General features: G+C 42.9%; 1 protein-coding gene across 9 annotated transcripts in view; it reads left to right on the forward strand.

The window, feature by feature from the left end:
* The window catches only part of LOC143000832 (plectin-like), a 106,233-nt gene that overhangs the window by 34,565 nt on the left and 43,727 nt on the right, over window positions 1-27,941 (forward strand). For 2 of the 9 annotated variants that reach the window (XM_076150267.1, XM_076150268.1), the window contains exons 1-2: window positions 12,392-15,099; window positions 15,181-17,266. The exons of 5 other annotated variants lie outside the window; for them this stretch is intronic. In XM_076150267.1, coding sequence (XP_076006382.1) covers window positions 12,739-15,099; window positions 15,181-17,266 — 4,447 coding nt within the window. In that variant the 5' untranslated portion in view covers window positions 12,392-12,738. Of the gene's footprint in view, window positions 1-12,391; window positions 15,100-15,180; window positions 17,267-27,941 lie in introns of those variants that run through there. 2 more of the 9 variants (XM_076150269.1, XM_076150270.1) reach the window with 2 other exon arrangements.

A 27,941-nucleotide genomic window follows, 5' to 3' on the forward strand; every position in this document is an offset into this window, starting at 1 on the left:
GGTGAAGGGTATAAAGTACTCGTATGTAACACAAGCATCTGTGTTGGTGCTTATGTGTAAAACAGTAGCAGGGGCGATGTGGGTGGTAAATGTGAGGGGCAGAGTGGGATGACCCCGCCTAAATGGGCAGCCGTAAACTTTAAGCCTTTCATTTGAAATAGTCTTCAGACGTCTGGAGCCATGTTTAAAAATAAAGATTAATTTAAGTGATGCTTAAAGACCATTACGTTTGATTTTCAAGTCATTTACTTCAAACATATTTAACATACAGATTCAGAGTGAGACTAGTAGTAATGTCGTGGCTTAACATACATATACTTATGAGTACATATGAGTTTAACTCTCACTATTAACGATTTAACACAAACATATCTGAACACGTCATGTTAGACATACTGCATCACTTTATGACAAACAGTGCATGAGTGTGTACCGTTGTAATATAAGTAAAAGCAAATATCACAGATGCAAAAACAGAATATTGATAGATATTGAAATTGTAAATTCCTCATCAATCTTGAGTAACACTTCCTATCAAGACAATACATTATCTGGAATAAAACAAATACATTAGCAACGATAGCAGCACAAAGTCAAAGTACATTTAAAATACTCCTATAATTTGCCATTCAAAATACATACATTACAATTTACTTTTAACTAGGAGATATTATCAATCAACCACTTGTTTTTAAACTACGTTCACATGTATCTGAATTCTTAAGTGCTGCTATGCTCAGAACACCGAACTTGTTTTTGTTCTTTTTGTCCAGCAGATGGTGATATCAGCTAGTTAACATGACTTTGCCTCTAGAGACTTCAAAAGAGCTAAGGGTGTGTCATCCTACTTAGAGCTATTTATCTGGTGTAATCCTCCTCGCAGTAAATTTTACAAGATCAACCCTAAGATCAACATCTCCTCTCCCTGTGTGCATGAATCACATTTAACGTGGAGCAATAAAAATGCCTGAAGGTGTAACTCAGAACCAATGAAACCCGAGTGTTCCAGCAGATGGAGGGAAAGTCTTTGGACCTTTCAGAGGCCTTATGCGTTCTTACAATGCACTTCTAATGTAACACACATGGAAGACCGGTTGTATTACCGTCTACAGTTTGACTGTGCATAAAGAAAACAATTAAAGTTATAACTCATTCAGTAGTGTCAAAGCGGTACGTGTCACAATTGTTTCTGAGAACATACCATCCCACCTTTGTTTTGCACAATGATGTCGCAGACTACAAACTGTATTTCACTTTCTTTTTACTGTTACAGCACTAATGTGTTTTCCTCTGTCTCTCTGTTCTTTTTCAGGTGAGTGTCTCTGTTGTTTCATTGCTGTATGAAGATGGTCTGGAACCTCTGAAGCTGTCACAACCAATAAGTACTCTGATTAAATTACACAATCTAGCCTCCTGGGAGAACAGACGCACACACACAAAAAAAACAGAGGTTCACTTATAACCAATGTTTGTGCCTTGCCTGACTCAGTGGTAATGCAGTTTGCAACTATCCTGATCTATTTTGTATCTCAGGAGGGGGTAAGCAGAGAGGATTAATGGATTTAGTTGTGTACAGATCTTTGTCACAACCTTGCTGATTAATCAACTTGACTATTTTGTAATTGCAGGTAGAGTTTTTACAGATCTCAGGTATGCTTGCCAGGCCATAAACAGGCATGCAAAGACAGACACAGGCTTTAATACTCCCACAATCCACATGCCTTCATTATCACTGTTCTCGTGTTTTATGCTGTTTTGAAATAACCACAGTTCTCGTGCAACTGAGGGGATGAGTCATGACTTGCCCATAAGTCTTCTGAAGTAACCGTGGAATGTTTTACTCCCACTGAGGGCAAACCCACGGCGTGGCTGTAACACGCGGGTGTGGTCTAACCCCCATAATGCAGCAGGTCACCTCACTACCTTGCTTACGTTGCAGTAGTAACTTCAGGCCATGGACATAAAACAGGCCTTTTGAGTGTGAGTCCACTGCCTGTTCACTGGGGCCGTGTTGTGTTTGTGTTCATGCTGGGGCCTGGTATCAAGCATCGTAAAAAGGGTTGATAAGAGGAGAAAGGCCATAAAGTGATAAACAGACAGATATGGGATTTTCAGGGGAAAGGGAGGGGCAATTTATGGTTGTTCAGTAACTCTGAAGCAAGAATAACAAGAACATGCATCGTCCTTCAGTGCTGAAATTACATATTTTCACATTTTAATCAGACGTTTGTGGTAGTGGTGTTTGGCCATTTTTGGCCAGATGTCTCACACCCTTAGCTTTTTCAGCACACACTGGTTCTTATTTCATCTCCCCAAGGGTGATTATTCATTCAGTGATCAGGTCACACCTGCATGGATACTCTGTCACATTTACAAAGCAAAGAAAATCATTGTGAAAGGTACACCAACTGGTTTACTCGTCTCTTCCACAGACACTGCTGTTTTACTAATTTGATATCCACATCACATCTCTAATGTCCCTCCATGCTTTAGGCAGAATGCTGTGACTACCTAACTGTAGAAAACGTTACTACATACGAATTCTAAGCACTGCATACTAAGATATGCATTTCTTTCTCTTTTGCAAAGATAATTGAAGCAGAACTGGTTGCAGATTGTTGTGTAGCATTGCATTTAATCACAGATTCATTACTTTACGTCCTTCACAAGCTCTGTAATGTAGTTTTGTTTATTTTGCTGCAGCGCACCATAGGAAGTTAAAGGAAAGTCAAGGGAGCCGTAACCCGAGAGGCTGTTGACTCCACTGTTTTGTCCCAATTGGGGCCACACTCTCTAAAGAACAACTGTTAACATACTTTTCCCAAGGCTGTAACTCTAATGGTCTCCCACATAGGAGTTTTTCATGCCTAATCACATTAAAGTAATAATAAAAATCACATGCATTGCAGTGCAGTACAGTGGTGTAGAAAACGAGCCCCTATTGTTCATTGTTGGTTTACTTGCTGTTTATATTACAGTAAGTTGGACTGGAGGCTGCCTATTGTTCTGACTAGTATTCTCTCTTTAAGGCAGGAGTATTTTTAATGTAGGTGTCACAATGGAAAACAGGATAGGGTTGGAGTTCAGTCATGCTTATCAGCTACAGGCAAAGAAGAAAACAAAATTCCATCTCCTGCTGCACTGCTGACACCGCAGGTATAGGTGGGGTTGACTGTCACCATAGATATGTCAAAGAAGACCGGATCAACTGAAATACCTGTTACACTCTTTATGTGAGTGAGTTGTTAATGTGCGGTTTCATTGTACTATACAACGAGCACGGTAATCATCACACCGTTAACACCTACCACTTTTTATTTCTTCAGGGGCAGAATAGGGCTGGGTGTGGATTCTATTTCTCAAGCCTTCATGTCCTGGACTCCAGCCAGTCTCGGAGACAATGCTGCATGAGGAAACAAAAACCCTATGGGGTTAATTAAAACATAACAGGGAAAAATGCGAACTTCCAAAGCACTTAACTCTCATATCTTGCTGCATGATCTGGGTGATGCACTGTACCTGTGTTACCCACTATTATCACTTATTGTTGCAGAGTCAGGCAACATGAGTGGTAGCTTGACACGAGTGCCAGAGCTTTAAATTCCCTTTGTGCTGAAACCCACCTATGGTTGCATGAAAGGACAGGTTGGGTACAATTTGTAATGATTTAGACTCCAGTAATTACTTCCTTCTGTAGAGGAGTGATGATGACGACTAGAACGACTAGTAGTCAGTTCCTAAGCATGAAAACCTGTTTGATAGAGCATTGAAATGTTCTCCCACAGGCTGTGTTAAGTCACCTATGAGCTATTATTTCTGCAAATAGAGCGTTGGGCCTTGATATTCCCACACTGTGTTTTAAATATTGGATCGCATAAGTAACATTAGAAGAGTTTTGCCTTGAGAAAAACACACCGTGCAAATAAATGTCTGTTCCAAGACTTTGGTGAGGGCTGTCTGGATGTGTTTCACTTTATACCTGTCTGTTAAAGCATCTGGGGAGGAGCTCCACTCTCACCTCTCAGCGATGGAATGACAGGCCTTCAGGAAATGCTTGTGTTTCCTCATACGATAACATGAAAACACCCGTTGCACTGTTGGCATTTTTGGATTCATTTTCCAACGTGAGCATTTTCTGCAATCTCATCTGTCATGTTTACAAAAGTGAGCAGAGAATTGAAGCCATTGTCCCCATAATGCTGTTGTTTTATTAGAGCGGAGAGTGGAGTTACAAGAGCCCTCCTGTTGGTGGTTCTGCTCGGTGAAAGCCAGTTTATGAAAGTTACATATAACAATGACACCGAGGCACCACTGTAACTAGACTCTAAAGCTGTGGGAGAATAGGCCTTTTCTTTCTGCAGCCACAAACACACTAACTTACTGCATGTCTATCTTCTGTGAAAGGCGCTGCTCATTTTTTCTCTCCCCATGCTCCACTCACTCACACTGAGGAAAGAATGCAACTGATTCATTCTCTCCAGATGGAAGGAGTTTTATGGGAATGTGGATCATAAATCACCTTTGTTTGTGTGTGTGTGTGTGTGTGTGTGTGTGTGTGTGTGTGTGTGTGTGTGTGTGTGTGTGTGTGTGTGTGTGTGTGTGTGTGTGTGTGTGTGTGTGTGTGTGTGTGTGTGTGTGTGTGTGTGTGTGTGTGTGTGTGTGTGTGTGTGTGTGTGTGTGTGTCGGCGTGGGAGAGGGGGCACCTGTGTTGTGTTTGTATTTTATTAGATACACAACACCTGATTGTCAGGATGTCCATCTAAAAATAAAACACACCCTCTTCAGGTTACAATGCAAAGTCCGCACACTGTGACAGCCAGTCAGGAAGGCCAGAGCTCGGATCCTGTGTCAAGTTTTGTTGTTGGACGGTTGGTTGCCCGTGGTTACACTAACCCCAGTCCTTGTGTCCCTGAGCTACGCAGAGCACATGGCATTTGCTGAACCTGTGGGTTGCTTTGCTGAAGCCAAGCCTGACCACACCCATGTTTGGTTTTGTAGTCGCTGACTCATCGAGCAGATATTCAAACGATTTTTTTTCTGTTTTCATTTCAGCAGCGTGACTTTGTTTCATTGTTACACGTTTCAATCGTGAAACACTCTTGCTCTCTTTTCTTTATGCCGGTCCTGCTCTTTCTCCTCTTGCCCTGCTTTCCTCTAAGCACCTGGATCATGTAAGCACAGGGCAGAGGAAGAATGAGTGACTGCTGCCTTTTCATGGCGTGGGTGTGTGTGTGTGTGGCACAGACAGGCCAGTCCTTTTTGGCTGCCACCCCCACACCTGGCTCACACAACGGCCATTTTATACCCGCCTTTCTATCCAAATCGTTACTCCATTTTGTGAGGGCCTGCTTTCATTTCAGCACAGATGAATGGCAAATGACAATATTGATTTAGTACAGGAAATATTAGTACGCTGAATGATATGATTTAAAGTATGTCTTGGGAAATATATTTATTAAGAGACAAATTTGATGCATTTGACCCTGTAAAATGGGCGTAATGATGCATAACCTACGTGCATTTGAGTTGATGCTTTGTATTGATGTGTGAGACAGTTGAAGTTTAATGAAAAGTTTAATTTGTGCAAAATACAAGCATGATGTTCAGTCTTTGTCTACATCACAACCACAGAAGATGTAACGCATCATCACGTAAGTCACATGTCATCGTGTCTGAAAGTGACATGGCACCATTTAAATCATATCTGTATCAACTGACGGATGACTCAGTTTTCATTTCAGAGGGCGAGGGTTTAAAACTTCATGGTCTAAGGAAAGGGCCAGAACAGAGATTAACATAACCATGAGAATGAAAAGAAAACAGGCTCGTGTTTTGACAAGTTCAGCACCCATCAAATTAGTTTGTACAAAGAGTCTGTCAGCTCATTTTAGTTTTAACTTGAGGTTTTGGTCTCCCCCCCCCCCCTCAGGGCCAACTGTATTTGGAAGCACGCCAAACACAACTTGCAAATCCTCAGTTTTAGCTGTTACCTGGGAGCTCATACCTCTTCACTCGGTTACATCATTTTATTTGCACGAGATGGAATTTGGACTGGAGGCATGTTCTCCACTGGTTGGTACTGTTTCACTGGAACTCTTTTGTTCCCTAATACCTGTCTCCAGCTCTAAGATGAACTCACGGTTCTTAAAAAGCTCACAAAAGGCTTAATCACTCACCATAAATCACTCAGAATAAGTATGTAAGACACCAGAGTTGATATTGAGTGTACTGTTCGATGGTGCTGTTTGCTGTCCAGCCTGTACATACTGTAGGTTGGCCACTGGACTCACTTTGTTGTTTGTCTCTATCTTGTTTAACTGTCCTGTCTTTTATCTGGATGTCCTTCCTTTATTTTAAGCACCAGGGCTGTAATTTGTGAGTTTTCTCAAACAAGGCATCCTGTGTGTGTCACCCAGTTACAAAGCGTGGGCAGCTTGAGATGTATGGGATATGTGGCAGTGTATCCAGGGCAGCAGAGAGGATGTGTCCAGCTTGGCAAGACCTCAGATTTATGGTTCCGATGGAGCGTTGCATTTATGTGGAATACATGAAAAGAATCCCTTGTTCTTTTCTCACCATTACCCCCCCGCCCCCCCTACAGTGAATGTTCCGTCCACTCCTGTTCTGTTCTTTTTAGTCCCATCTTGCAAGCCATGTTGATCTGCTGGACAGCCAGTGGGTCTCATATGGGTGAAAAGTAGTCGCAGCAGTGGCAGTGGGATTTTGCCGGTGAAAGTTAAGCGTGGTGTTGTATAGTGTTCGAGGCACTCAGACCTTTGTGTAGCATGTCAGATCCACACAGCAGGGACACTGGAGACCCCCTTGGAGATCGATTCTGGCTCAGCCCTAAAAAAGGTAAGCAACAAACGTCGGACTGGCGCTATGGATACATGTTTCATGGCATTGGTCATATCTGATAATCATATTTACCAGTTCTTGCTTACTAGCTCTTACTTCCATGACTTTATGTACCTCTGATTGATGATTTTGGGGATTTGAAGGGTTAAATTTGAGTTGTACTTCAACACGAATCCCTTTTGTGCTACAATAGTTCCTAAATCCCAAATGGTCTATTACATCCCTAGCATGCTGATTTCCCCTCTGGCTGCTGCTGAGCTGTACTGGAATAAACTACTCAGAGAGGCAAAGAGACAAAGGCTGTTTTAAATTCTCTGTCCAGATCTCACGTCTGGAACTTGTTTACAGCAAAAAAGTTTTGTAGTCTCTGGCTGTTTGAATTAATGTTTCACCATAAGATGACTTCTATTCCTTTTATGACAGAGTGGCAAAATAATATAAAGTTGCTTTGTGAACAGTATGCACAGCGTTGAAAAAATGTTCTTTCATCTCTAAAATGACTAGGTATGGATTTGAATTAGTGAGTGATTGAGTCATGGTTGATGCTGTTGATAATATTGGTTATGGTAACCCACAGTTTTGCCCACCCACGAGTTTGAGCTTATCCTGACTCACCTCCTCGTGGGGGACACCTGTCCCAGTCTGTGAGGCTGCAGGGGGCGCAGCTCTGCTGACCAACACATAGAGACCCCCCCCCCCCACCCCCACCCCTCCACCCACCACCTGTTAGACAGCTCACGGAGAGACAGACAGAGAGAGACAGCGAGCGAGAGAGAGAGAGAGACTTTTTTAGTGCTGCATCCTATTTTTGATGATTAAGGAGGGGGAAGAGGGTTTAATCTGTGACTCCTTTCTTTCCACCCACTCTGACTCATACTATTCTGAGCACAAACAAGGCCTACAATTTCTTTACCTCAGTTTATAGATTTTCCAGTGTGCATTTATGCATATATTCCCCAAGCAAAAGCCAAGGGCTGGCTGTTCTACCTCCCCTCACACAGTAGGCTATTCTACTATAGTGACGTCAGCAAAACTCCCACTATTATGTAACCCTTTCTACACTCCGGAGACACTTCATCATTCTTACAGAAACATACAAACTATAAATTAACACAAAGCAGTACTTAAGTGTAGTTCAAATTGGCTTGCTGCAGAGGACTTATATAAGTATTCTGATATACGTGCAGTATATGAGGCTACATAGGTTTAGATTGGCTCAGAAAGATCGACTGATTTCAGTAAATGACTGTGTTTACTGTTCTTCCCCCTCTATATTTTCTCTTCTGCTGTAATTTGCCTTTTGTTTAAATCTCATTTATCCAAGAACAGTTGATTATTTATTTTTGCAGCAGTGTATGGAATGCCAGAGACACCTCTCACACTCCTTCTCTTCTAAACAGTTCAGTTTTAACATACAGTGCTTCTTTGTCCGTCTCCATTCTGTGGTTTCACAAACTGCTGTGTGTTTGTGTTTGGTTGAACGACTTCTTCCTCTTGCCACTCAATCCTCTGTTTTCATCCCTCACACACCAGCCCATTTCCAGTCATGAATGTGTACTTAGTACTCTTACTAGATCATCACTCTTCAACTGCCCAAACAGTGTCAGGGGTTAATCGCTGCAGCTCCATTCCTTTTGTTTTTCAAAGGCGACTTTCTCCAGCTGTTGGAGCACTAATTCGCCCTGCTGATTGCATGATCGCATACAGATATCATTCAAGGTCATGTTAGGGATGGTGTGAAAGGATGAGCTTTAAGGCCTCATATGCAATCTCTGTCAACATGTTGCAATGGGGGACAGAGATTGCTGAAAATGATTAGGTATCTTTTGAGAGCATTATGAGAATATATGTGAGATCTCCTAACCCCTGTTTAGAGTAACTGGGCAAAAATGGTCATTTAGTGGTTTTCAAAGTGCTCATGCAGAGATACAGACAGAAACATTGCACTATCAACACTACACTTTAAGTGTTTCCCCTTTCTCCACTTGGCAATATAAAAACTGAATAATAGATGATCATATCCTTTTTCATTTTTTAAGCGTATAATTGAACTGCGTATTTAAGCTGTAACTCTGTAGTTTGAGCTACCTACAACCTTCTGTTCTTTTGTTTAGTTTATATTCTGTTACAACTGTTCATGTGTCAGTTCTGTCACTGCTGAGGGGTCATTCTCTATTCTATATCCAGCTATGAGACAAGCCCCCCAAATATAACCAGGCTTATCATTTAAGATCACATGGGAGCTTTTTGGAACTTAGCAGAAGCAGACATTGCAACTTCAAAAGTGCAAGTCATCATTTGCCTTGCTAAGAAAATGACTAAATTATTTTCCATGTGAAATCTTTTTTTGCCATTTTTCAGACTTGTTAATGTTGTGTGTGCTAACAATGTGTTCTCATTGAAGCACACTGTACAAGTTGTTGCACTTCAGCTGCGCTCAATTACAAGGAAATGAGAGTGCCAATTTTCTGTATCTCTGCTCCAGAGCTGTGAAACCTGAATCCCGACACACATGTGTTATACAACTCATAGTACATCGGAATTACTGGAATAACATGACATACAGTATATAGGGCACATCAGTAAATCTAGTGGTGTTGAATGTACATGTTCACGCGTGTCCTTTTAGTAGTGATATTAGAGTTTGCAGATTCCTTAGGATTGCCTCTAATGGGGGCAATACATTAGTTGTCAAGAAACATTGTGCTGACCTTTACTTTCCCTGGAAGTGGAAGTGGATCGGATATCATAGAGAAGAGCACGTGTGCAGGTCCAATAGGCCGCAGAGCCCCAGACCTTTTACAGTGGGCAAATAGCCAGCCGCCATTGTGGCAGTTATCAAGTCTATTCTGGGAATTGTGGAGTTCTGAATCATTAAAGCAAAGGCAGACTCCTAACTGGGTAACTTATTTAAAGAGTCTTCCCTCTGAAGTCTGAACACTCCTTTATGTCTCTCAATCATTACAGTATCACATCAACTTCTGTTTTTGACTAGCTGCTCCATCAACGTCTGTTTATAGTCAGAAGGATATTGGCCTGTTCTAGTTCTATAATGAGCATACGTCCCTCCTCCCTTCACTAAATCTATTTCCGCTGTTTTATGTAGGTGATAATGCTACACTAACATGCGCAAATCTATAATTGCTGCTGTGTCAGAGTGAAAAGTAGCAGGGGCAACACACAAGGTTCATGCCCAGATTTGTTTAAGGTGGTATGAGGCTTCTCTAGGTGACATATTTGATATTTGGATGTCTGAAAAGGTTAAGTCTCAAGTTTAAAGGTCATGGTGTATAAACGGTGCATGGAATCATATTGATTGGCAGTATTGAGACCAAGGTACCGTGCTTGATGATAATTACCCCTAATGGGAGGCTTACGTGTACAAATGATTGACTGACATGTCGCCTGTGTTCATTTGCTTTGTTTGTTATTAATTTGCATGACGGTTTCTCTCTATTAATAAATCCGGTCACACAAGCAGAGATGCGGATGTGCACACAGAAGCTGTGCACTCCTTTCTGCCACCACCACCTCTTCTTTACTGTCAGGCAAACCGTGGCACGTCAAAGATAGAACATTTGTTTCACAATTCTCAAGAATGCCGTCCTCCATACAATGGAGAATTCCTTTGCTCCTCCACTGTAATCCGCCAAGTCTTGAGGTGTGAATGATCCTTGTGTGAGTGAGAATCTGAAGTTTTATTTGAGTGAGCTTCAGGAGAGCATATCATCTTATAACCTATAGCATACTGTGTTTGTCTGCCAAAGGAGGGAGAAGCTCTGACAGCCCTCGGGCATCACTGTCTAGACTGATTACATGAACTTCAAGAATTACCCTTTGAAACAAATTGCCATTTTGACAGCCTTTTCTAAATGTATACGTCAATGCTTAAAAACTCACTGACAAATGAACATTATGCTTTGGTGAGCAACTTATGAATGGATGTATTGGTTTTTATTGTATGTTTTTATATTTAATGACTGCCTGTGGTTGGAAGCACATTTTGTAAAGACTATAATTTTGCCCCACAGATCATTTTGGTTTACCTGATTGCTGATGAAAGCTTGACAGTGTGTTAATAGGTTGTGTCGTTGGGGCAGATCACACTGACTTTGCAAACAGTTGTGTGAAAATTGGACGGTGAAGTCCAGCTGTCCAGGTCAACATATTTATGGCTTGTTGCGCCACTGCAGCGCCAAAAACGGATATGTCTCTTACTCAGACACTGGCTCACTTCATGTGACTGTTGCCATGGCAAATGAAATAAAAACAGTTTTCCACCAGTGTTCAGATGTGTAATGGTGTGTGGTTTCGATCAAGGGGGAGGATGCATAATTCATGGCTACCCATTCATAGCCACTGTAGTTTCGCAATCACTACAGCAACAATAAAGTCTACTCGGTGTTCTCCTTTTCTGAAACAAATGTCTTGAATTAAATGAAAGAACTATGTTTGCTGTTTCCAATGTCGGTCAGTTACTGGACAAGAGCCATGTCAAGACATTTTCCCTGACACGGAGAGACGAACGGGGGACAGATGTACAGAGGGGAGATGTGATCTGATATCATGTTCTTGGGAGTGCTGAAAAGGTTAGCTGTAATGCACTGTTCTTTATATAGACGCTCAGGAGAGATTGTGGGTTCACAGCTAAATTGAGGTACAAGATCCTAATGTTAGCTGGTGAAGCGCTAACACAGTTTTAGGGCATCTTACAGCCTGTTGCATCATTTTAATGAGCCTCAATGGAGAACAGTGATTTGTCGAGTGTAATTTCCTTCATGTGGGGACTTGGTGATCCTCCAAACAAACAGATATAAACAGAGTTAAATTTGTTGAATGTTGCCCGGAGGATTAGGTTGTTTTTGTGGAGTTCACGGGGGTTTTAGATACCTTACGAGACCTTGTTGTTGATCTTTTCAAATCTTTTCTGTCTGACGGAAATGATTGAAACGAGATCTGAAAACCTTGCTCTGTGTGTAAAAGGAGGTAGTATTCAGTGCTACCTGATCAGAATAAGTGTAAACTTGAAAGCTTGTGGTTGATAAACTACAAGGCAACCCAGCGTGTCTCTCTGGGATAGGTTAGATGCAAGCCAAATGGGTGTCTCTCTGTCCTATCACTAATCTCTCTTTAGCACAGCCGCCGCCTAAGGTCGGTGTCTGTGACACGCCAAAGGGTGTGTGTCAGCCAGCTATGGTGTGTGTTATGAGCTGTGTGTGTGTACTCTATAGGAAGGCGAGTGCTTTTGTGTATGGATGGCTTAGTGGGCGTCTTCTTAAAAGTCATAAACCTACTTAGCATGTGCTTTAACACACTTCATATGTGTTTAATTCCACTCATCTGACATTGCTGGTTTTCTTTCGCTTTTCTTTTCAAACCCTATAAAATGTTTTTCCCTTCGTTCTTGCTGCCATAGAGTTTACTTTGCTGAGTTTTTTTTCCGAGACATTTTTCCTAGGAATTATTGAGAGAAGGTAGGAGGAGCCGGCCAGCGAAGTGTGCCTCACTCTCTCTCTCTCTCACACTCTCTCACACACACACTCCCTCTCTTCCATTCTGTCATTGCCATCTCGGCAGAAAGGAGGGTGTTCATTTCCCAGCCACGCTGAATGCAGCGGGAACAGCACTCTCTTGACTTTATTTAGGTCAGTTTTCACCGAGGAATATTCTTTTTCTTCATAATAATCAAAGGAAGAGCAAGAACCTAAGGAAGAGACAGTAAGCTTACAAGGATTTCTTCATTCCTTTCTTAATGAATTGAGAGGCACGTGGCAGCTGGTTTTGCCACTGGATTCTTTAACACAACAAAAGTGAGATTATCTATATCATCTTGTTTTAGTGCCTCTAGTGTTATTGTTAGTTGTACTGTCATATAGCACAATGGTTGCCGGCATGCTGATGCCCCTCAGGGACCTGAGGGCCATCTATGAGGTCCTCTTTCGAGATGGTGTTATGGTGGCAAAGAAGGACAAAAGGCCCCAGACCAAGCATCCTGAGATAACAGGTGTGAGCAACCTACAAGTAATCCGTGCCATGGGCTCCCTCAAGTCTAAAGGCTTTGTGAAGGAGACATTCGCTTGGAGACATTTCTACTGGTACCTCACCAATGATGGCATTGTTTACCTGCGTGACTACCTCCGCCTGCCCTCTGAGATTGTTCCAGCATCCCTGCAGAGAGTAAGGAAACCAGCTGGACCCATGGCCATGGCCAACCGTGCTGCACGGGTCCAATCTGTTCAAGGACCTACTTCTTATGTTCCTAAGCCAGGAGGGAGAGAAGCAGAGAGCCAAGAAGCAGTGGTCGATCGGCAAAGTTACCGCCATAAAATGGTGGAGCCTGGAGAAAAAGAGAGCTATTCTGATAGGACCCCCAAGTTCAGGGGTCGTCCAATGGCTGCTGAATCAGTCAGACCAAAAGCATCCTGGGCAGTGGAGGAGCAGCCTGAGAATCTATTCAGTTGGGGAAAGGTCTTCAGCAATGAAGCAGTGATGACAGAGGAGCTTCGTCTGAAAAGAGTCCCTTCAGCAGCTGGCTCACATCAGCAGCCTGATGTAAACAGTGAGGAGAAACCAGTGATAATCACATCACAGGAGAAAAAAGTTTCTGAGGTCCAGAAGGGGAAGACTCTGGGTTCCCTCCATGTTCAAAAAGGAGCTTTTATCCAGGAGTCTTCACAGCGCAGTCTGAAATCTGTGTCTTCCAAAGCTGCTCCACCTTCCAAGATTCAGGTTATTTCTACTTCTGTCAAATCTAATAAAGAGAAGCCCATAGTGGAGGAACGTGTTCACACAAAACATAGTGAAATCATCACCAGCAAGTCAGTTGTGTCCCCACTCCTCACTACAGAGTTCAAAGAAGAGAAGAATGTGGTGAAAAGTGTGGTGGAGGAACCAAATCAGCCTGCAGAGGTCATGGCTCCAGCTAACACAGCAACTGTTAAAGTTAAGCACCAGGAAGTTCACATCACAAATAGTTCTGCTCAGGAAATAGCCACAATCTTCCCTGATACAGCCACTATCAGCCCTGTCATCTCTAAACCTCTCAACCAAGTCACCAAGGAAGATAAGGTCAACAAAGGACAAATGAACGAGGCACTGATTACAGCTGCAAAAGTAAGAACCACACTTGCCAAACTAACTGTCACTCAGGAGAGCAACAAAGCTGGAAGTACCACCTGTAAGACAGTAATGTCTACTGAAATAGTCAAGGAGACCTTTGGCGCGAAAGTGATGCAAGATCCCATTGTTGCTAATGTTCGAACAGTGAACACTGCAGTGCTCCCGGTGGAGGTTCCAGGTGAGACACAAGTGAAAGAGAGGGTGGAGGAGACCATTGTCAGCAAAGTTAGGCAACAAAAATGCTCCACAAATTATCAGATGACCTCACGGCCAGTGAGGTCCACTGAAGCAGTCAAGGAGACATTTGACGTGAAAGTAATGGAAGATTCCATTGATGCTAAAGTTACGCCAGTGAACACTGCAGCAAAACCCAAAACTGCTCAAGTGCCTCAGGAAGATGTGACAATGACCATCATTAAGGAGTCCCCAATACTGGAAACTGCAGCTGCCATCAGTACAGTGACTCTCTCAGCACCAGTGGCCATTGTTAAAGATGTAAAAGTGGAACGTACAGTGATCGAAATGACAACAGAGCAGGAGAAAACTAACAAAGAGATCATTCTTCCTGTCAAGAAAGATGAAAAAATCTCATTGCCAGATGAAGCCCCTAAGCTCTCTGTGCAGGAGCCCATATCAGCGCCAAAGGACTCTTCTCCTCCTCAGCTCAGTGATGATCTTGTCACCACAGAGACAGTTATTGAAACCAAACCAGTGACTGCAGGAGGCTCTAAATCTAAAAGAAAGAAAAAGAAATCACCGGCTGACATAGCTAAGATTGTTAATGCCGAGGAACCAGCTGAACCAGTGGTGATTATGGAAAAGGCCTCCACAGACAAAGAGCATGATGAGGTGGCAGAAACAACCCGCCAAGCCACACCAGCCATGACCTCAGAAGCACCAAGCACCACAAAGAGTAAGGGACCATCACCCTCAGAGAAAAGTATCTCAGAGGTTAGAATAAATATTGACAAGCAGCTGATACAGAAGAATGTGCTTAAGAGTGTAATGGATGAACCAAATCAATCTGCAGAGCTCATGCCTCCAGCAAAACATGGTGAAATAATCACCAGCAAATCAGTTGTGTCACCACTCCTCACTACAGAGGTCAAAGAAGAGAAGAATGTGGTGAAAAGTGTGATAGAGGAACCAAATCAGCCTGCAGAGGTCATGGCTCCAGCTAAAACAGCAACTGGTAAAGGCAAGCACCAGGAAGTTATCACAAATAAGACTGCTGAGGAAAAACCCACAACCTCCCCTGACACAGCCACCCTTAGCCCTGTCACCTCTAAACTGCTCAAGCAAGTCACCAAGGAAGATAAGATCAAAAAAGGAAAAATGAACGAGGAACCAATCACAGCTGCAGAAGTAAAAACCCCACCTGACTCTAAAATGGATAAGAAGAAGGTGAAGGAACTTGCCAAAATGACTGTGGTGAAAAGTGTAATGGATGAACCAAATCAATCTGCAGAGGTCATGGCTCCAGCAAAACATAGTGAAATCATCACCAGCAAAACAGTTGTATCCCCACTCCTCACTACAGAGGTCAAAGAAGAGAAGAATGTGGTGAAAAGTGTGATAGAGGAACCAAATCAACCTGCAGAGGTCACGGCTCCAGCCAAAACAGCAACTGGTAAAGGCAAGCACCAGGAAGTTATCACAAATAAGACTGCTGAGGAAAAACCCACAACCTCCCCTGACACAGCCACCCTTAGCCCTGTCACCTCTAAACCGCTCAAGCAAGTCACCAAGGAAGATAAGGTCAAGAAAGGAAAAATGAATGAGGAAGAAATCCCAGCTGCAGAAGTAAAAACCCCACTTGAACCTAAAATTGATAAGAAAAAGGTGAAGGAAGTTGCCAAACTGACTACTACTACTACTACTACTAGTGTTACTATGGAGAGCAATAAACCCCCACCTGACAGTACCACCTGTAAGCCGGTGGTGTCCACCGAAGCAGTCAAGGAGACATTTGAAGTGAATGTGATGCAAGATCCTATTGATGCTAAAGTTACCACAGTGAACACTGCAGTGCCCCCGGTGGAGGTTCCAGGTGAGACACAAGTGAAAGAGAGGGTGGAGGAGACTGTTGTCAGCAAAGTTACGCAACAGAAAGTCTCCACAAATCCTCAGATGACCTCACAGCCCCAAATCCAGACAGAATCTGAGGTAATAACTGTTAAAAAAGTGGAAATGGTGACAGTGCAGAGAACAACTGTAGTCAAGCTCACACAAGAGAGCCACAAACGTGAAGAAGAAAACACGGCAGAATTTCAGAAACCTTCAGGTGAGACTGAAGCTAAAGTGCCGGTAATCACAGGCAAAGCTGTGGAGGAAACTTCAAAGGCTAGGAGGAAAGGGAAAGGCAAAAAGCAGGCTCAGGCACTGATACCAGACACCATAAACAAAAACCCTGTCCCTTTGCCTAAAGCAGAGACTTTGCCAGCCACTGAGATTACATCATCGCCCAAGGTGGCAGTAAGAGACCACCCTGTCACGACCTCGGAACTGACAGAAACTAATGTCTCCCCAAAGATGGCTCCTGAAAGAATGTGCAGCGAGGAAATCAGACAGGCTGCAGCTGTGCTCGCTGAGGCCCCTGCAGACAAAGGGAGGGTGGAGCCAACAGCACTCTTTGCTGAAAAAATCAAGCGGGAGGTTCCGAAAGCGAAAACATACTCCACAGTGAGGGAAGCACCCGCAGCCGGAGAATTAGCGTCAGCAGCACCAGCAGAGGCAGCTGGAGCTGAGGCACAGGACGGCCCCTTCGTCGAGCAAGAGGAGCCTCCCAGAGTTGCACAACTTTCAGTCACTCAAGCAGCAGAGCGCAGCACAGAGAAAGGGCTCTCTGTTTCGAAGGCCTTGAAGCCGGAGGGAGAGAAGAAGAGAGACTTGGAGGAGTCCACACCCGCTGTCACTGCCACACCTACAGCTGTCCACCAGGCCCAGACTCACCTGGGTGGCACCTGCCTGCTTGTAAGCCCCGAATTAGACGAGGCAGCCATGAAGAGGAAGATTGTAGTGGTGGAGGAAATAGTAGAGGTGAGGCAGGTTGTTAGTCCTGAGGCAGTGGCGGGGCAGTCGCCACCTCCATCTATACAACCTGAAGCAGCAGGAGAAGAAGAAGAAGAGGAAGAAGAACTGGACCTGGATGTTCTTGAAGAAATAGCCATAGAAAGGGCACTTTTATTTGCAACACCAGGGGCCAGGGTGCAAGGAGCTTCACCTGAGCAAGACTGGGACCACTCACTGGAGGAACCAGACGAGAGGACATGGCCCAACTTCATTGAAGGTCTGTTAGTCTGCCAATTAACCTACTTCCTGTCCTCTACTCTGTGCATGTGATGTAATTGGGGCATCGGTTTCCATCTTTCTTTGAAGTGTGGGAGGTCTTAGGTAGGATAGTTGATGAAGGCTTAGATAGTTGGGTTCGCCCAGTATCATGTACTTAGAGTAATTCATACTCTTAAGGACATTCTCATTCTGTAACTGTCTGTCCATGACTTCTTCTTTAAACTGTTATTTTGTTTGATTTGATTACAGTTTATAGTCGCATATTACAGAGACGAGAGGTGTGGTGGAGTGTATCTGCTGTTTGATGTGGGCTAGAGAGAGTCTCTCTTTTGGAATAGTTTAATTGAGACGGCAAAGAGTGAGCCTGTGAGTTAATCGTCTATGTGTTGAAATAGATACAGTACACATTGCACAGTCACGGCACGCCCTGTGCTCGATTTGACACACTGTCACTATTCACACAGGTATGACATGGGGTCCCCTACACACAGATCAAAGCTGAGTTGTTCAGTACAGATATAAACACTTACACTCATCTGTAATGTTGAGCATTCAGCACATTAATGTGAATTTTTAAAAGCATTTAAATCAGTATTTTTGCACAGATTGAGCCTCGCCCACTGTGTCATTTGCAATTGTAATCCCTTTAACCATCTATGTACACCAAATGATATTATGTAGATCTGCACTTATTGCAACAAGGTGGGGCTGTGTGCCGAGATTCAGCCTCGCCTGGTCCCTAAGGAGATAGTTCTACATGATAGAGTTTAAAGCCAGTTTGAGTGAGAGAAGGGGGTGTGGTGCGTTTGGGAACCTTTCTCCTCTTTGCTCCAGTAAGACTGTGTTCCTGGCACTGTCTCGTGCTATGTGATTTGAGTCTTGGTTCTCCCCTCAATCTGTCTCATGTGTGAGATAAGCGTGCCCCCACAGGATTATGCAATGTTAGAATGCATAGAATCTGGGAGTTGTGAAGACAGAACGATAGCATGCCTGTGTTGCTCCTTCCTTCCTTCCTTCTCTCTCACATTTGGAAACTTAACTTTCCAGAAAGCCCAGAAAACAGTGCCAGCTCATTTTGTGGTTTGCTCTGCTGCAGTGGAAATCATTTCACTTCTCTTATGATGCAGTGGTCATACTCTAAAATCATGATACTGACACATACTCACGTGACTGTGGGTTTTGGACAATGTCACAGACATCTCACAATTTTTAAGTATGAAATAATTCATTATTTTGCATTCTTGTAGCCCTCATGGAGTTTAGAGCATTTGCACATGGGCGTTGTCAGATGTGGGTGTGAGCAACAGACAAAGAGTGAGGAAGCTGGAATGGTTGGCTCACCGCTCTTTGGGTGTGTTTGTTTGGATCCACACGTGATACTTCAGCTGATCTGGACTTAGTTAACTTTATTCCATCTGTGTGTTAGTCATCAGGAACAAAAGTCCCTTTTTCAGTTGGAGTAACAAATACATTAAACAACATATGCAAATCATTGAACGTAAGTTTTTCCATTGTACAGCCAACACATGGAAACATAGGGCCATGCTCTCAGATGACCACAGCATTTGCTAACCCATTGCTGACATCTACTGTCCAGTAACAGCCATAATCACCCCACAACCATCTGTGACCCAGACTAAATGCCATTAGCATTTAGTCAGAGATTATCTGACTCCAAGTGACACGTGTTTCATATCATATGGTGTATAAATTACGTTTTTCTTGAAGCTGATCTCTGTTTGTGGTGGTAGAGTTATATACTGTTGCCATTACAATTTCCTCTTAATACACCTTAGATATGACGGCACATGAAAGAAGAGGTACATTTTAAGTGTTGCTTTCCTAGTGAGCAGGGTATTCTTGGTATGTTAGCAGATTAAATACTTGTCAGCACGCCCAGTTACACCCTGGAGCTTCAGTATAGAGTGTCTACTTTTGCCTGCACTCTGTGTCTCTATCCATCAGTAATGTGAACATCAGGAGGAGGGATGGTATTTCCAGGCTGACAGCAGTGACTTGTGCTGGACAAAATGTTAATTGGAGTCTATAAAAAAAGTGTAAATGCATGACATTTGGAGTTTTCTGCTGGATGGTGGGTGTGTGCATGCTGCACTGTGCATTTTTCTAAGAAGTGAACAGTTTTGAAGTGCTTTATAAAATCCCACACATGGCACCAGTGATAATTAGACAGAATCATCCCAGACAGGCCGCTTTACTCCTCTTTGTTTTTGTCTCTAAAAAATGTGAAATCCTTCAAATGAACAGCTACACTATGTGGCAGCTCAGTGCCTTTCATTATCATGGCCACGTGATTTGGGTGTTGCACGTGACTCATCCAGGCCGATCTCAAATCTGAGGGTCAAAATTTTAACCCTGACATTTGCGCGGTGGGGAAACAGAATGAAAGGCACGAAGATCTCATTGTATCTATCAATAGCCCATGATGTGACTTGGCAGCTACAGTAAGATCTGCTGCTGTTGCTACTGTTTCTGCTGCTGCCGGTGCTGCTGCTGCCGGTGCTGCTTACACTGAGCGTGGCTACTACTCTGGGCACTGCTTGTGTTTATCTCAAAACAAAGTTAATGACCGTAGCTGCCCGTGTCCTATCTCTTACTGCTGACACCAACAGTGAAATCACATCTAAAACTTTATGGGACTCATCACGGCAGTCTGAACATATGACACCACCCTTCTTAAATTATAATACAAGCTTACCTAGAACAGTTTGCATCAGTTTTGAAAGTACCGCTTCATAATGAAACTTCGAAAGACATCTATAGCTATTCAAAGCTGCTTTGTGAGCAAAAAAATGCATAAAATGTTAAACTTGCTGGATTGGATGAAGGAAATTAGCTTGTGAATGAGTAATGAGCAGCCAGTAATGAGACATTTGTTTGATATCTTCCAGCACAGCAGTTTTGGTGCCAGTCTTGAACTACCATGTTGGCATGCAAAGATTATAAAAGCATTTACCGATATAAAACTGAATGCCAGCCGACTGCAATTTAGAAGGGCCAGTGCCTCAGAATAGTTGAGCCTCAGCCTGAGAACAAACAGGTCAGTAACATGTGGAATAAATTGAGGATTTTGGCTTGGAAGATTACAATGGTAGTCATTTCCCAGGATGTTAAGCCACAGTGGTTTTTTGATTGAGTTGACGATATACAACATGCGTTTTATGAGTTGGTGGAGGCTTTGTAGCTTTTTGGATCTACTGTAAATAACACAACATAAACACGCCCGCTCTAAACACAGCAACCCGACCATTGGCTTAGCCGTCAAGTGCCCACTATTATGTCGGGTGTGTTTATCCTCATTTGACCTTTATGGTGACCTGCCCTTATTGTAAGAGACCCTTCAGAGTTGATTATCAAAGTGGAGGGGAATATGATTTCCAAAAGTGAGCTGCTGAAATGTGGCAGTGTGGATAGACATTTGTGATGCACAGCAGAGGCACACATAGAGGCATTTCCCTCTGGACACAAGCTTAGAATATCTTTCCGCTATGTGTCCGAACATGAATGGCAACCATGGAGTTCAGGAGTTCACAAAGACACACAAGGATGTTCACAAAGGAATTCCCCTACGTGGTTTGTCAGTATAGTAATTCATCCATTTATAGTGTCCACATTTCTACTTTCTACTCTCTAGACACTTGCAGGAATTGCAGTGAAACCTTTTGTCAACACTGCAATAAACCACACCATATGCATATATTTGAACTTACTATATTTAGACAATGTTGTGCATTGCTGTGATCCCAAATGCAATGGCAGAGGAACATTTAGGGACATGTGGAACTCGGGTCATGCTAAATTCTCTCACAATCTGTCTCTCTCTAAACCCTGTGGGAGTGCAGCCAGAGTTTAGACAGTTAAATTAGCCATATTGTTATTTATAAGACCAACAAAGATACATTTGGTCTTGATTTAGAAAATATTCCATCCGTGTTAGCTCTCCCCAGCTTAGTTCTCATATTCCCTGGCTTTGTTGCTATCTGTCTTTGTTTATTTGTAGATCCAGTGGTTCTGCTTGGCATTCAGTTTAGCCGTTGGCATTGTTGGCAATTTGAATTTCATGCATTAGGCAAACATCCTTGTCAAGAGAGACTGCTCTCAGGTAACAGTCAAATAAGATCACAAGAAATATGAAGCACAACGACCAGGACCTACAATTACCAAATATAAAGACGATTTGTAGGGTTTCATTTCATTCATTATAAACCTCTTGCCCTTCCTTCCTGTTGACAAACTACTACTATCACACAATACATTAACACAATACATCATCACATCACCTCATAATGCACCATATTGCATTGAATCATATTGTCTGTATTGTGACGGATTGATGATACATTATGTTTGATCAATTATTTTGTATCATTTCAATGTGGTTGAGTATTTAGTTATGTCTCTACTGGTGTTCTGTTTTGGTAAGGTCTAACTGAGGTCTTGCGCACAGCTTAGCATGGTGCACCCATACAGAGCACCCTCAGATAAATGATCGCTGACTTAGTATGACAGAATAAATCTGCCATCATCACGATCAAAGAGAGACAGAGGAAGAGAGGGCGGCTCTGCTTGTGTCTCTAGGGGGGGATATAGCAAGTGTCCGGCCAGAGTATTCCATCAGATTCTAACTGTGACACAGTGTGATCATCTGGCTCTGGTGGATATTTATAACCCTCAGTGAGCTCTAGCCCTCTCCCCCCTGTTTACCCACCCTGAGCCCCCGCAGCTCGTCGCCTCTGCCCCCTTCCCGAGCTTGTCGTTTCCCTCCTCCCCCGGTCGCAGGAAAGCAGTCTGACGGATCTAAGCAGAAGGCAGAGAAACAAGGCAGCTGAGCGCCAACAAACAGGAGCCTGTCCTGTCCGCTTGTTTCCCCTCTATCCTGCTCTCACTTCCTACACCCGGGTCCTCCGCTTCCTCTCTCTGTCGTCTCTTAGATGAAGATCATACCTGGTAGGTCAACGGAGTGGAGTTTCTGTGGTGTGCCTGTGTCCATCTGTTATTGTCTGTTTCTTTGGCTGCTTGGCGTCAGTGATTTTGGCAAACGCACGCGTGAAATTTCAATGTGTTCCTGAGCAGGGCGCACACTTCCACAGTCACGACTGTCACACCTAGACACGCATACACACATTCACATTAAAGGGGGACCGCAACCTTCAGCTACTCCACACACATTGTATTCCATTTTTAACTGGTCTACAGTGTGACTGATGGATTTATGAAGAGCGTTGGCAGCCTTCTTCAATTTTCTCTTATTTAAGACTGTGTGGATAGAAGTGAAGGGGGGCATGTTGACCCAACCCCACTTCCTTCACAAAGTTTTGTTCTTGTCACTGCCTAATGATGATTTTCCTATCTGCCTTGTGATGAACAACAAGATTGAGTATTTTATTCAGAATTAACCTCAGTTAGTGTTTGAGTGTGTGTGTCTGTTTGTTAAAGCCATCTTTATCTGTCTGGGCTATTTCAGATGTTGCTGTTAACCCATGACCACCTGTTATTGTCAAGAGCGATCCCAATGAATCCGCTAGGCTGTCTTTGTTATTGTTGCTTTGAGCATATGATGACTAGGCTGTCTGGGGTTCTACTTATTAGCTATATATTTACAATAAAAAAGTGCAGTTGACTTTAATATATCCAGTTGGAATAGGTTTGGGAGGTGCTGGAAGCTACTTATAGTAAGAGGAACTCGGATAAAACATCATTGTTATGGACGTAAATCTAAATAACTGTTAAAATGTCATATTGAGTTCGATTTTTGTTGTGCCGCTACATTTGAATTCCCAAAATGGTATTTGAGACATGTTTGCCACATTTTACACATTCTGACCTATGACGAGCCCTTTCAGCTGCAGACACTGTAAACATGTATCAGCTTACGTTACAGAAAGAATGTATGCAGCAACAAGCATCAGAGGAATCAGGCAAAATAGCTTTAGGGTGGGGAAACGGAAGGAATTCCTGCTTGGGACGTCCTTACAAAAAAAAAGAAGAAAGACCCTCCCATTGATTCTGTCCATTCCCCTTTCAACAGCTTCCCCCCCTCCCACCGCCCAACCCATATTGGGCCCACCTGTCACTATTGCCTAAGACTGTCACTTCTACCTTACCCCTCTGTTCTGACAAATGCCTGCCAGGCCCCCAGGACTCACTCTCCCTGCCCTGGTGCTTTTAGGGCACATACTTACCTTGCTTGTGTTCTGGCGTTTGGGAAAACACAGGAGACAAGGTAAGAGAGGACAAAGAAAGCACCAATGACAACGTCACCTCTCCATGCAAAAATCTCTCTGGGACTTCAACTCTGTAAATGCACGTCATGAGTCACGCATTTGTCATTGAGCCTTTCTGTGATGACTGTTCGCAGGTCTGCTTACTTCAGGGTTGTTAATGTCAAATCAAATAAGCTTTAGTTCCGTAATGACTTTTGTTATTGCGTTTATCTTTAGTTTGTGTTGAGCGCCCTATTAGCTGCATATGTGGCCTGTTTACTTTGTGTATTAGTCACATTCATATGTAACCTTGACACCTGTCAGCCATTCTCCATTGAGACGTGACCGCTGAGGGTTCCACCCGGTCTTTCTGTGCCAGTCTCACGCTGCCATTTACAGCCTGCTGATTGAAGTGACAGTTCTTACTGCAGCAGCAAAGGGGTTAACCCTTGTTACTCTCAGACAGCATGGGAGGCCATCACTTCTGCTCGTGTGCCCTGAGACTGACAGTCTGACATGTTGGTGCATTCACACAACGCTGGTCCAGACTCCACCTTCTTTAAGCTTCAGGAAGGTTTTGCATCACACACAGACCTGGTGGTGGCTTAGTAAAGCCCCTCCCAAACCTGTCCAGTCATGTTTGGTAATCAAGGATCTGTTTATGTTGTGTACAGGGTGTCTAATGTCTTCTCAGTGGGATGATTCTCTTTCTCTTGGAACTTGCACCTTTCATGTTGGAAGCACTTCCAGTCCTCCTAGCAGCTGCTAGCTTTTGAATGAGCAGACAGCTTTAGAAAACAGGTGAATCAACTGATTGAGGCTGTCCAACGGCAACACTTTGATCAATTCATCCAGAGTTTAGCCTGGATCAAACAGTAAATTGTTTGATCCTATTCTATTTGGATTGATGAGTCTCTGTTTACTCATGGCTCATAACGTACACGCTCGCTCACTTAGATTAGTGTCTAATTTGCCTATTGGGCCATTCCCCTCCCCCTATTGGCATGGAGTAGCATTAAAAACCCAATTCCTAAGGTCTAAACTGCTCACAGCATTAAAGCATGCTCTTTATTAACCTTTTGATAAAGTCAATGCAGTGGAAAGTTATGTGCCATTCTTTTATGTAGACTAAGTAATGTATTAATCAGTCTTGTGTGAAGAATAGTTAGTTATGTTGGATCAATTTAAGTTTGTCATTTTTTTTTTCCAGGGTAAAGCAAACATACATCAGTATTGAACAAGAGAACAAATAGTCTGAAAATATTCTCACCAAACATTGTGAAGATGGAATTGAAAAATGTTACTTAATAACTTAGTTTAAGCTTAAGAAGGTTACTGCTTTGTACTTGATCCTGATATTTTAGTTAATCTTTAATGTTCTACCTCTCAATGTTACATTATCTCTGAGATCCTGCACGGATGAAAGCAGCGGCGGTCACGCTGATGGTGTCTGATGGGCTTTTGGGTCTTAGCTGTCCCTGTTTGCTGGCATCCATTCTACATGATGACAACCCCTGGCCTCCATCCACTCGTCCCTCTGCTTAATCTATCACTGACGGTTTAACAAAAACATATCAGCAGATCTATTGTATGCATAACTTAACGCTGCTGCTTTTGACCCGTGTCAGATGTGTCGTACTGTGTGTGCAGAAGTGGGAACACGGGTATTAACATTCTCCTCTGACCCTGCTGGAATGGAGTCACTTGAAAGGTCACAAGTAAGGGGGCGTGGCCACGTTAGTCTCCAAATACTCCCTTCAGTTGGCATTCATTTGTTTTTGTTGTCCATTTCTCAGCCAAAGTTTGCATGTTACACATGATGAGCAGATTTTAGCCATCACAAGACGTACTCGTGCTCAGTTGCCTAGCTGCCAAAGGTCTGTGTCTGTGTCTGTCAGGCTAGGGCACTAGATTCCTTTGCATAATTGGCGGGTTAAGAATTTTCATAGCCAGTATTCTTGCGCAATACATGTTGAACAGCTAAAGTCAGTTCACATGCCATCTGTCTTATACAGCGAAATGAGAGATGGAATGTGTCAAGTCATTTTTGACATCGCAAGCAAAGTGTAAGTTCCTGTTTCACATGCTAAGGCCATGGGGACCATTTGACCGCACACATCGCCAACTCCCAACAATTGCTCTCAGTAGTCTGAGAGATGAAGGGAGACACTCACTGAGCTGTGTGGGCATGTGAAGATAAGTAGTTGAGTTTGGCTCTGGTTTTGGCTCAGGCCAGTGGAAAAAGCCAGTGCTCTTCCTGGAAACATCAACGAGTCGGCTACTTCTGACTGCATGCAACAGCCGAGTTTGCCACACCGCTGTGACTGGACCAGTGAACATGAGTCATAACATAAACATTGAACTTGTGCCTCAGAGGCTCGTAGATGCCCACAGGGCTTTTGGAACCAGATTTTTGGTTCTCTGTGAATAGTGAAATGAGAGAGAGCTGCATGTTGCATATTCAGTCCCGTCCGTTGGAGCTCTTGAGCTGTGCAAATACACAAGGTTCTCTGCTTGGGGGCGATCATAAAGCTCACCCTCACAGTTTCAGTCAAAAATGCAAATGTGCTGCATCTTAAGTCATATTTAATTAAGAAATAGTCATTTGTGCTGCAACTTCCAGTAGAAAATGTATTGAAGTCAGTTTATTCATTGAGTTATATGGCATTTGTTCAATATCTGAATCAGTTTATTTGTACTATAGTCCAGTTCTACCTACTCGTGATTACTTTACACACTTTTTCAGTGTCCTCACTGTGGTGCATTTTGCATTAACGGCCAGGCTGTAGCTCTATGTGACACACTTTAAAATGAATTTAATTCCATTTTAAATAAACTTAACTGAGATCCTGTATTAAATCCTTACCTTGCTGCTGGATGCAGTTATTAAGATAATTTCAGATTATTAACCAATGAGTAATGTTGAGTTAAATATAACCCAAACTAGCCTGCAGACAAGCTGCTGTCACAGGTGAGAAGATCTGAAGCCTGTACAAATGGTCAGAGGTCAGAGGTCAGTGTCTGTAAGAGGATCACACAGCATATTTAGGTCACTTTCCCTTTTAAATATGACCCGGGTTCAGCTCAACTGTGACCTGTCATAATTTTTCTCTTATTAAATATGACTGGTGACAGGTTAGGCGTGTGTGTCAAACAAACTAGAGCAACCATAAAATGATGTGGAAATATTATCATAGGCTCTGGTTTCATTGTATTGGAGATATTGTTCCTCCTTCATGTAATGAAACGGATGAGCATGTGATTGCGCAGCGGCTTTTATTGCAGCTTTGAGGTTGTGCCAGGTTTCAATGAGGAACAGAGATGATTAATAAGGAGTAATAATCACAGATTCACGTACAACTGGTCTTTGTTGCTCCAGGGTCAGATTAAAACAGGCAACAAAGCAGCACTGTAATCAATCAAACGGCAACACTGGGCAGCATCACAAATATCACAAGCATGTAATTGCCGTTATGTGCTAAGACAAAATATAACCACACACTTTCAAACCACTAATTATCTATGATTGAGACAGAAATTAGAAAAGTAAAAATATGAAATTGTTCTTCATAGTGAAGTTCTTCAAACGCAAACAGCATTGAAAAAATGGGGCAATGTCAAAACAAATGATGTAGTTGTCAAAATTGTTGCTGTGAAATATAGCTCATAAATATTTGAATGTGAAAATGGTGACAGTTGCATTTTGTTTTTGTCTCTGGGGGGCGTGGGAGCCATGCTGTTTTCATCTGTTAGGTTAGAAAGTGGTTCCTGTCTCTTTATTTGAGTCTCACACCAGCTGGCAGTGTGTGTCTGTCGCATGTATGTAACACAGGGATACACAAGGGAGACTGGAACTGTGAGACTTGTCTGTGGACCATCAGGATCATGATGGCAGCGTTAGAGAAAGATGAGCGGGAGGATTATCTGCATGGGCTGAGCTCATACACAGAGAGAAGCAGATACCTGTACAGTAAAATGTGTTGTGCAGGTGAGTAGGCAGTGAGAGGGTTAAGGAGTTGATTTGTTGGTCTGTAAGATCATACAGCATGGTTGTCATTGTCACAATGCTGAAAGAGAGTATATATAGATTTTTGAAACCATACCAGTATTGATTGATTGATTGATAGAAAGTAAGAAGAATCCAATAAAGATAATAATGATATTTAATTTTTATTTGTTTTTTTTAAGACTAACAAACATTTTTGGCAAGAATCCTTTATACTGAATTTCAGTACTGTTGTTAATCAGGGAATCGGTGCCGCACCCTCTCCAAAACGACATTATGGTAATTAGTTTACTGATCAGATATATGAAAAACCTGTTTAATAACTGTCTGCTGGGAAACTCTGTGATGTAAATGAGCACTCTGAGATTTGCCGCTAGCTGCTACTGCAATAAATCCTTCACCCGCTAAAATGCACACATTAGTGTGAAGAATTGTCATGGCATGCT

This window comes from Genypterus blacodes, unplaced genomic scaffold, assembly GCF_046128005.1.
Source record: "Genypterus blacodes isolate CSIRO-AG114 ecotype Tasmania unplaced genomic scaffold, CSIRO-AGI_Gbla_v1 ptg000052l_1, whole genome shotgun sequence".
NCBI classification, from domain to species: domain Eukaryota; kingdom Metazoa; phylum Chordata; class Actinopteri; order Ophidiiformes; family Ophidiidae; genus Genypterus; species Genypterus blacodes.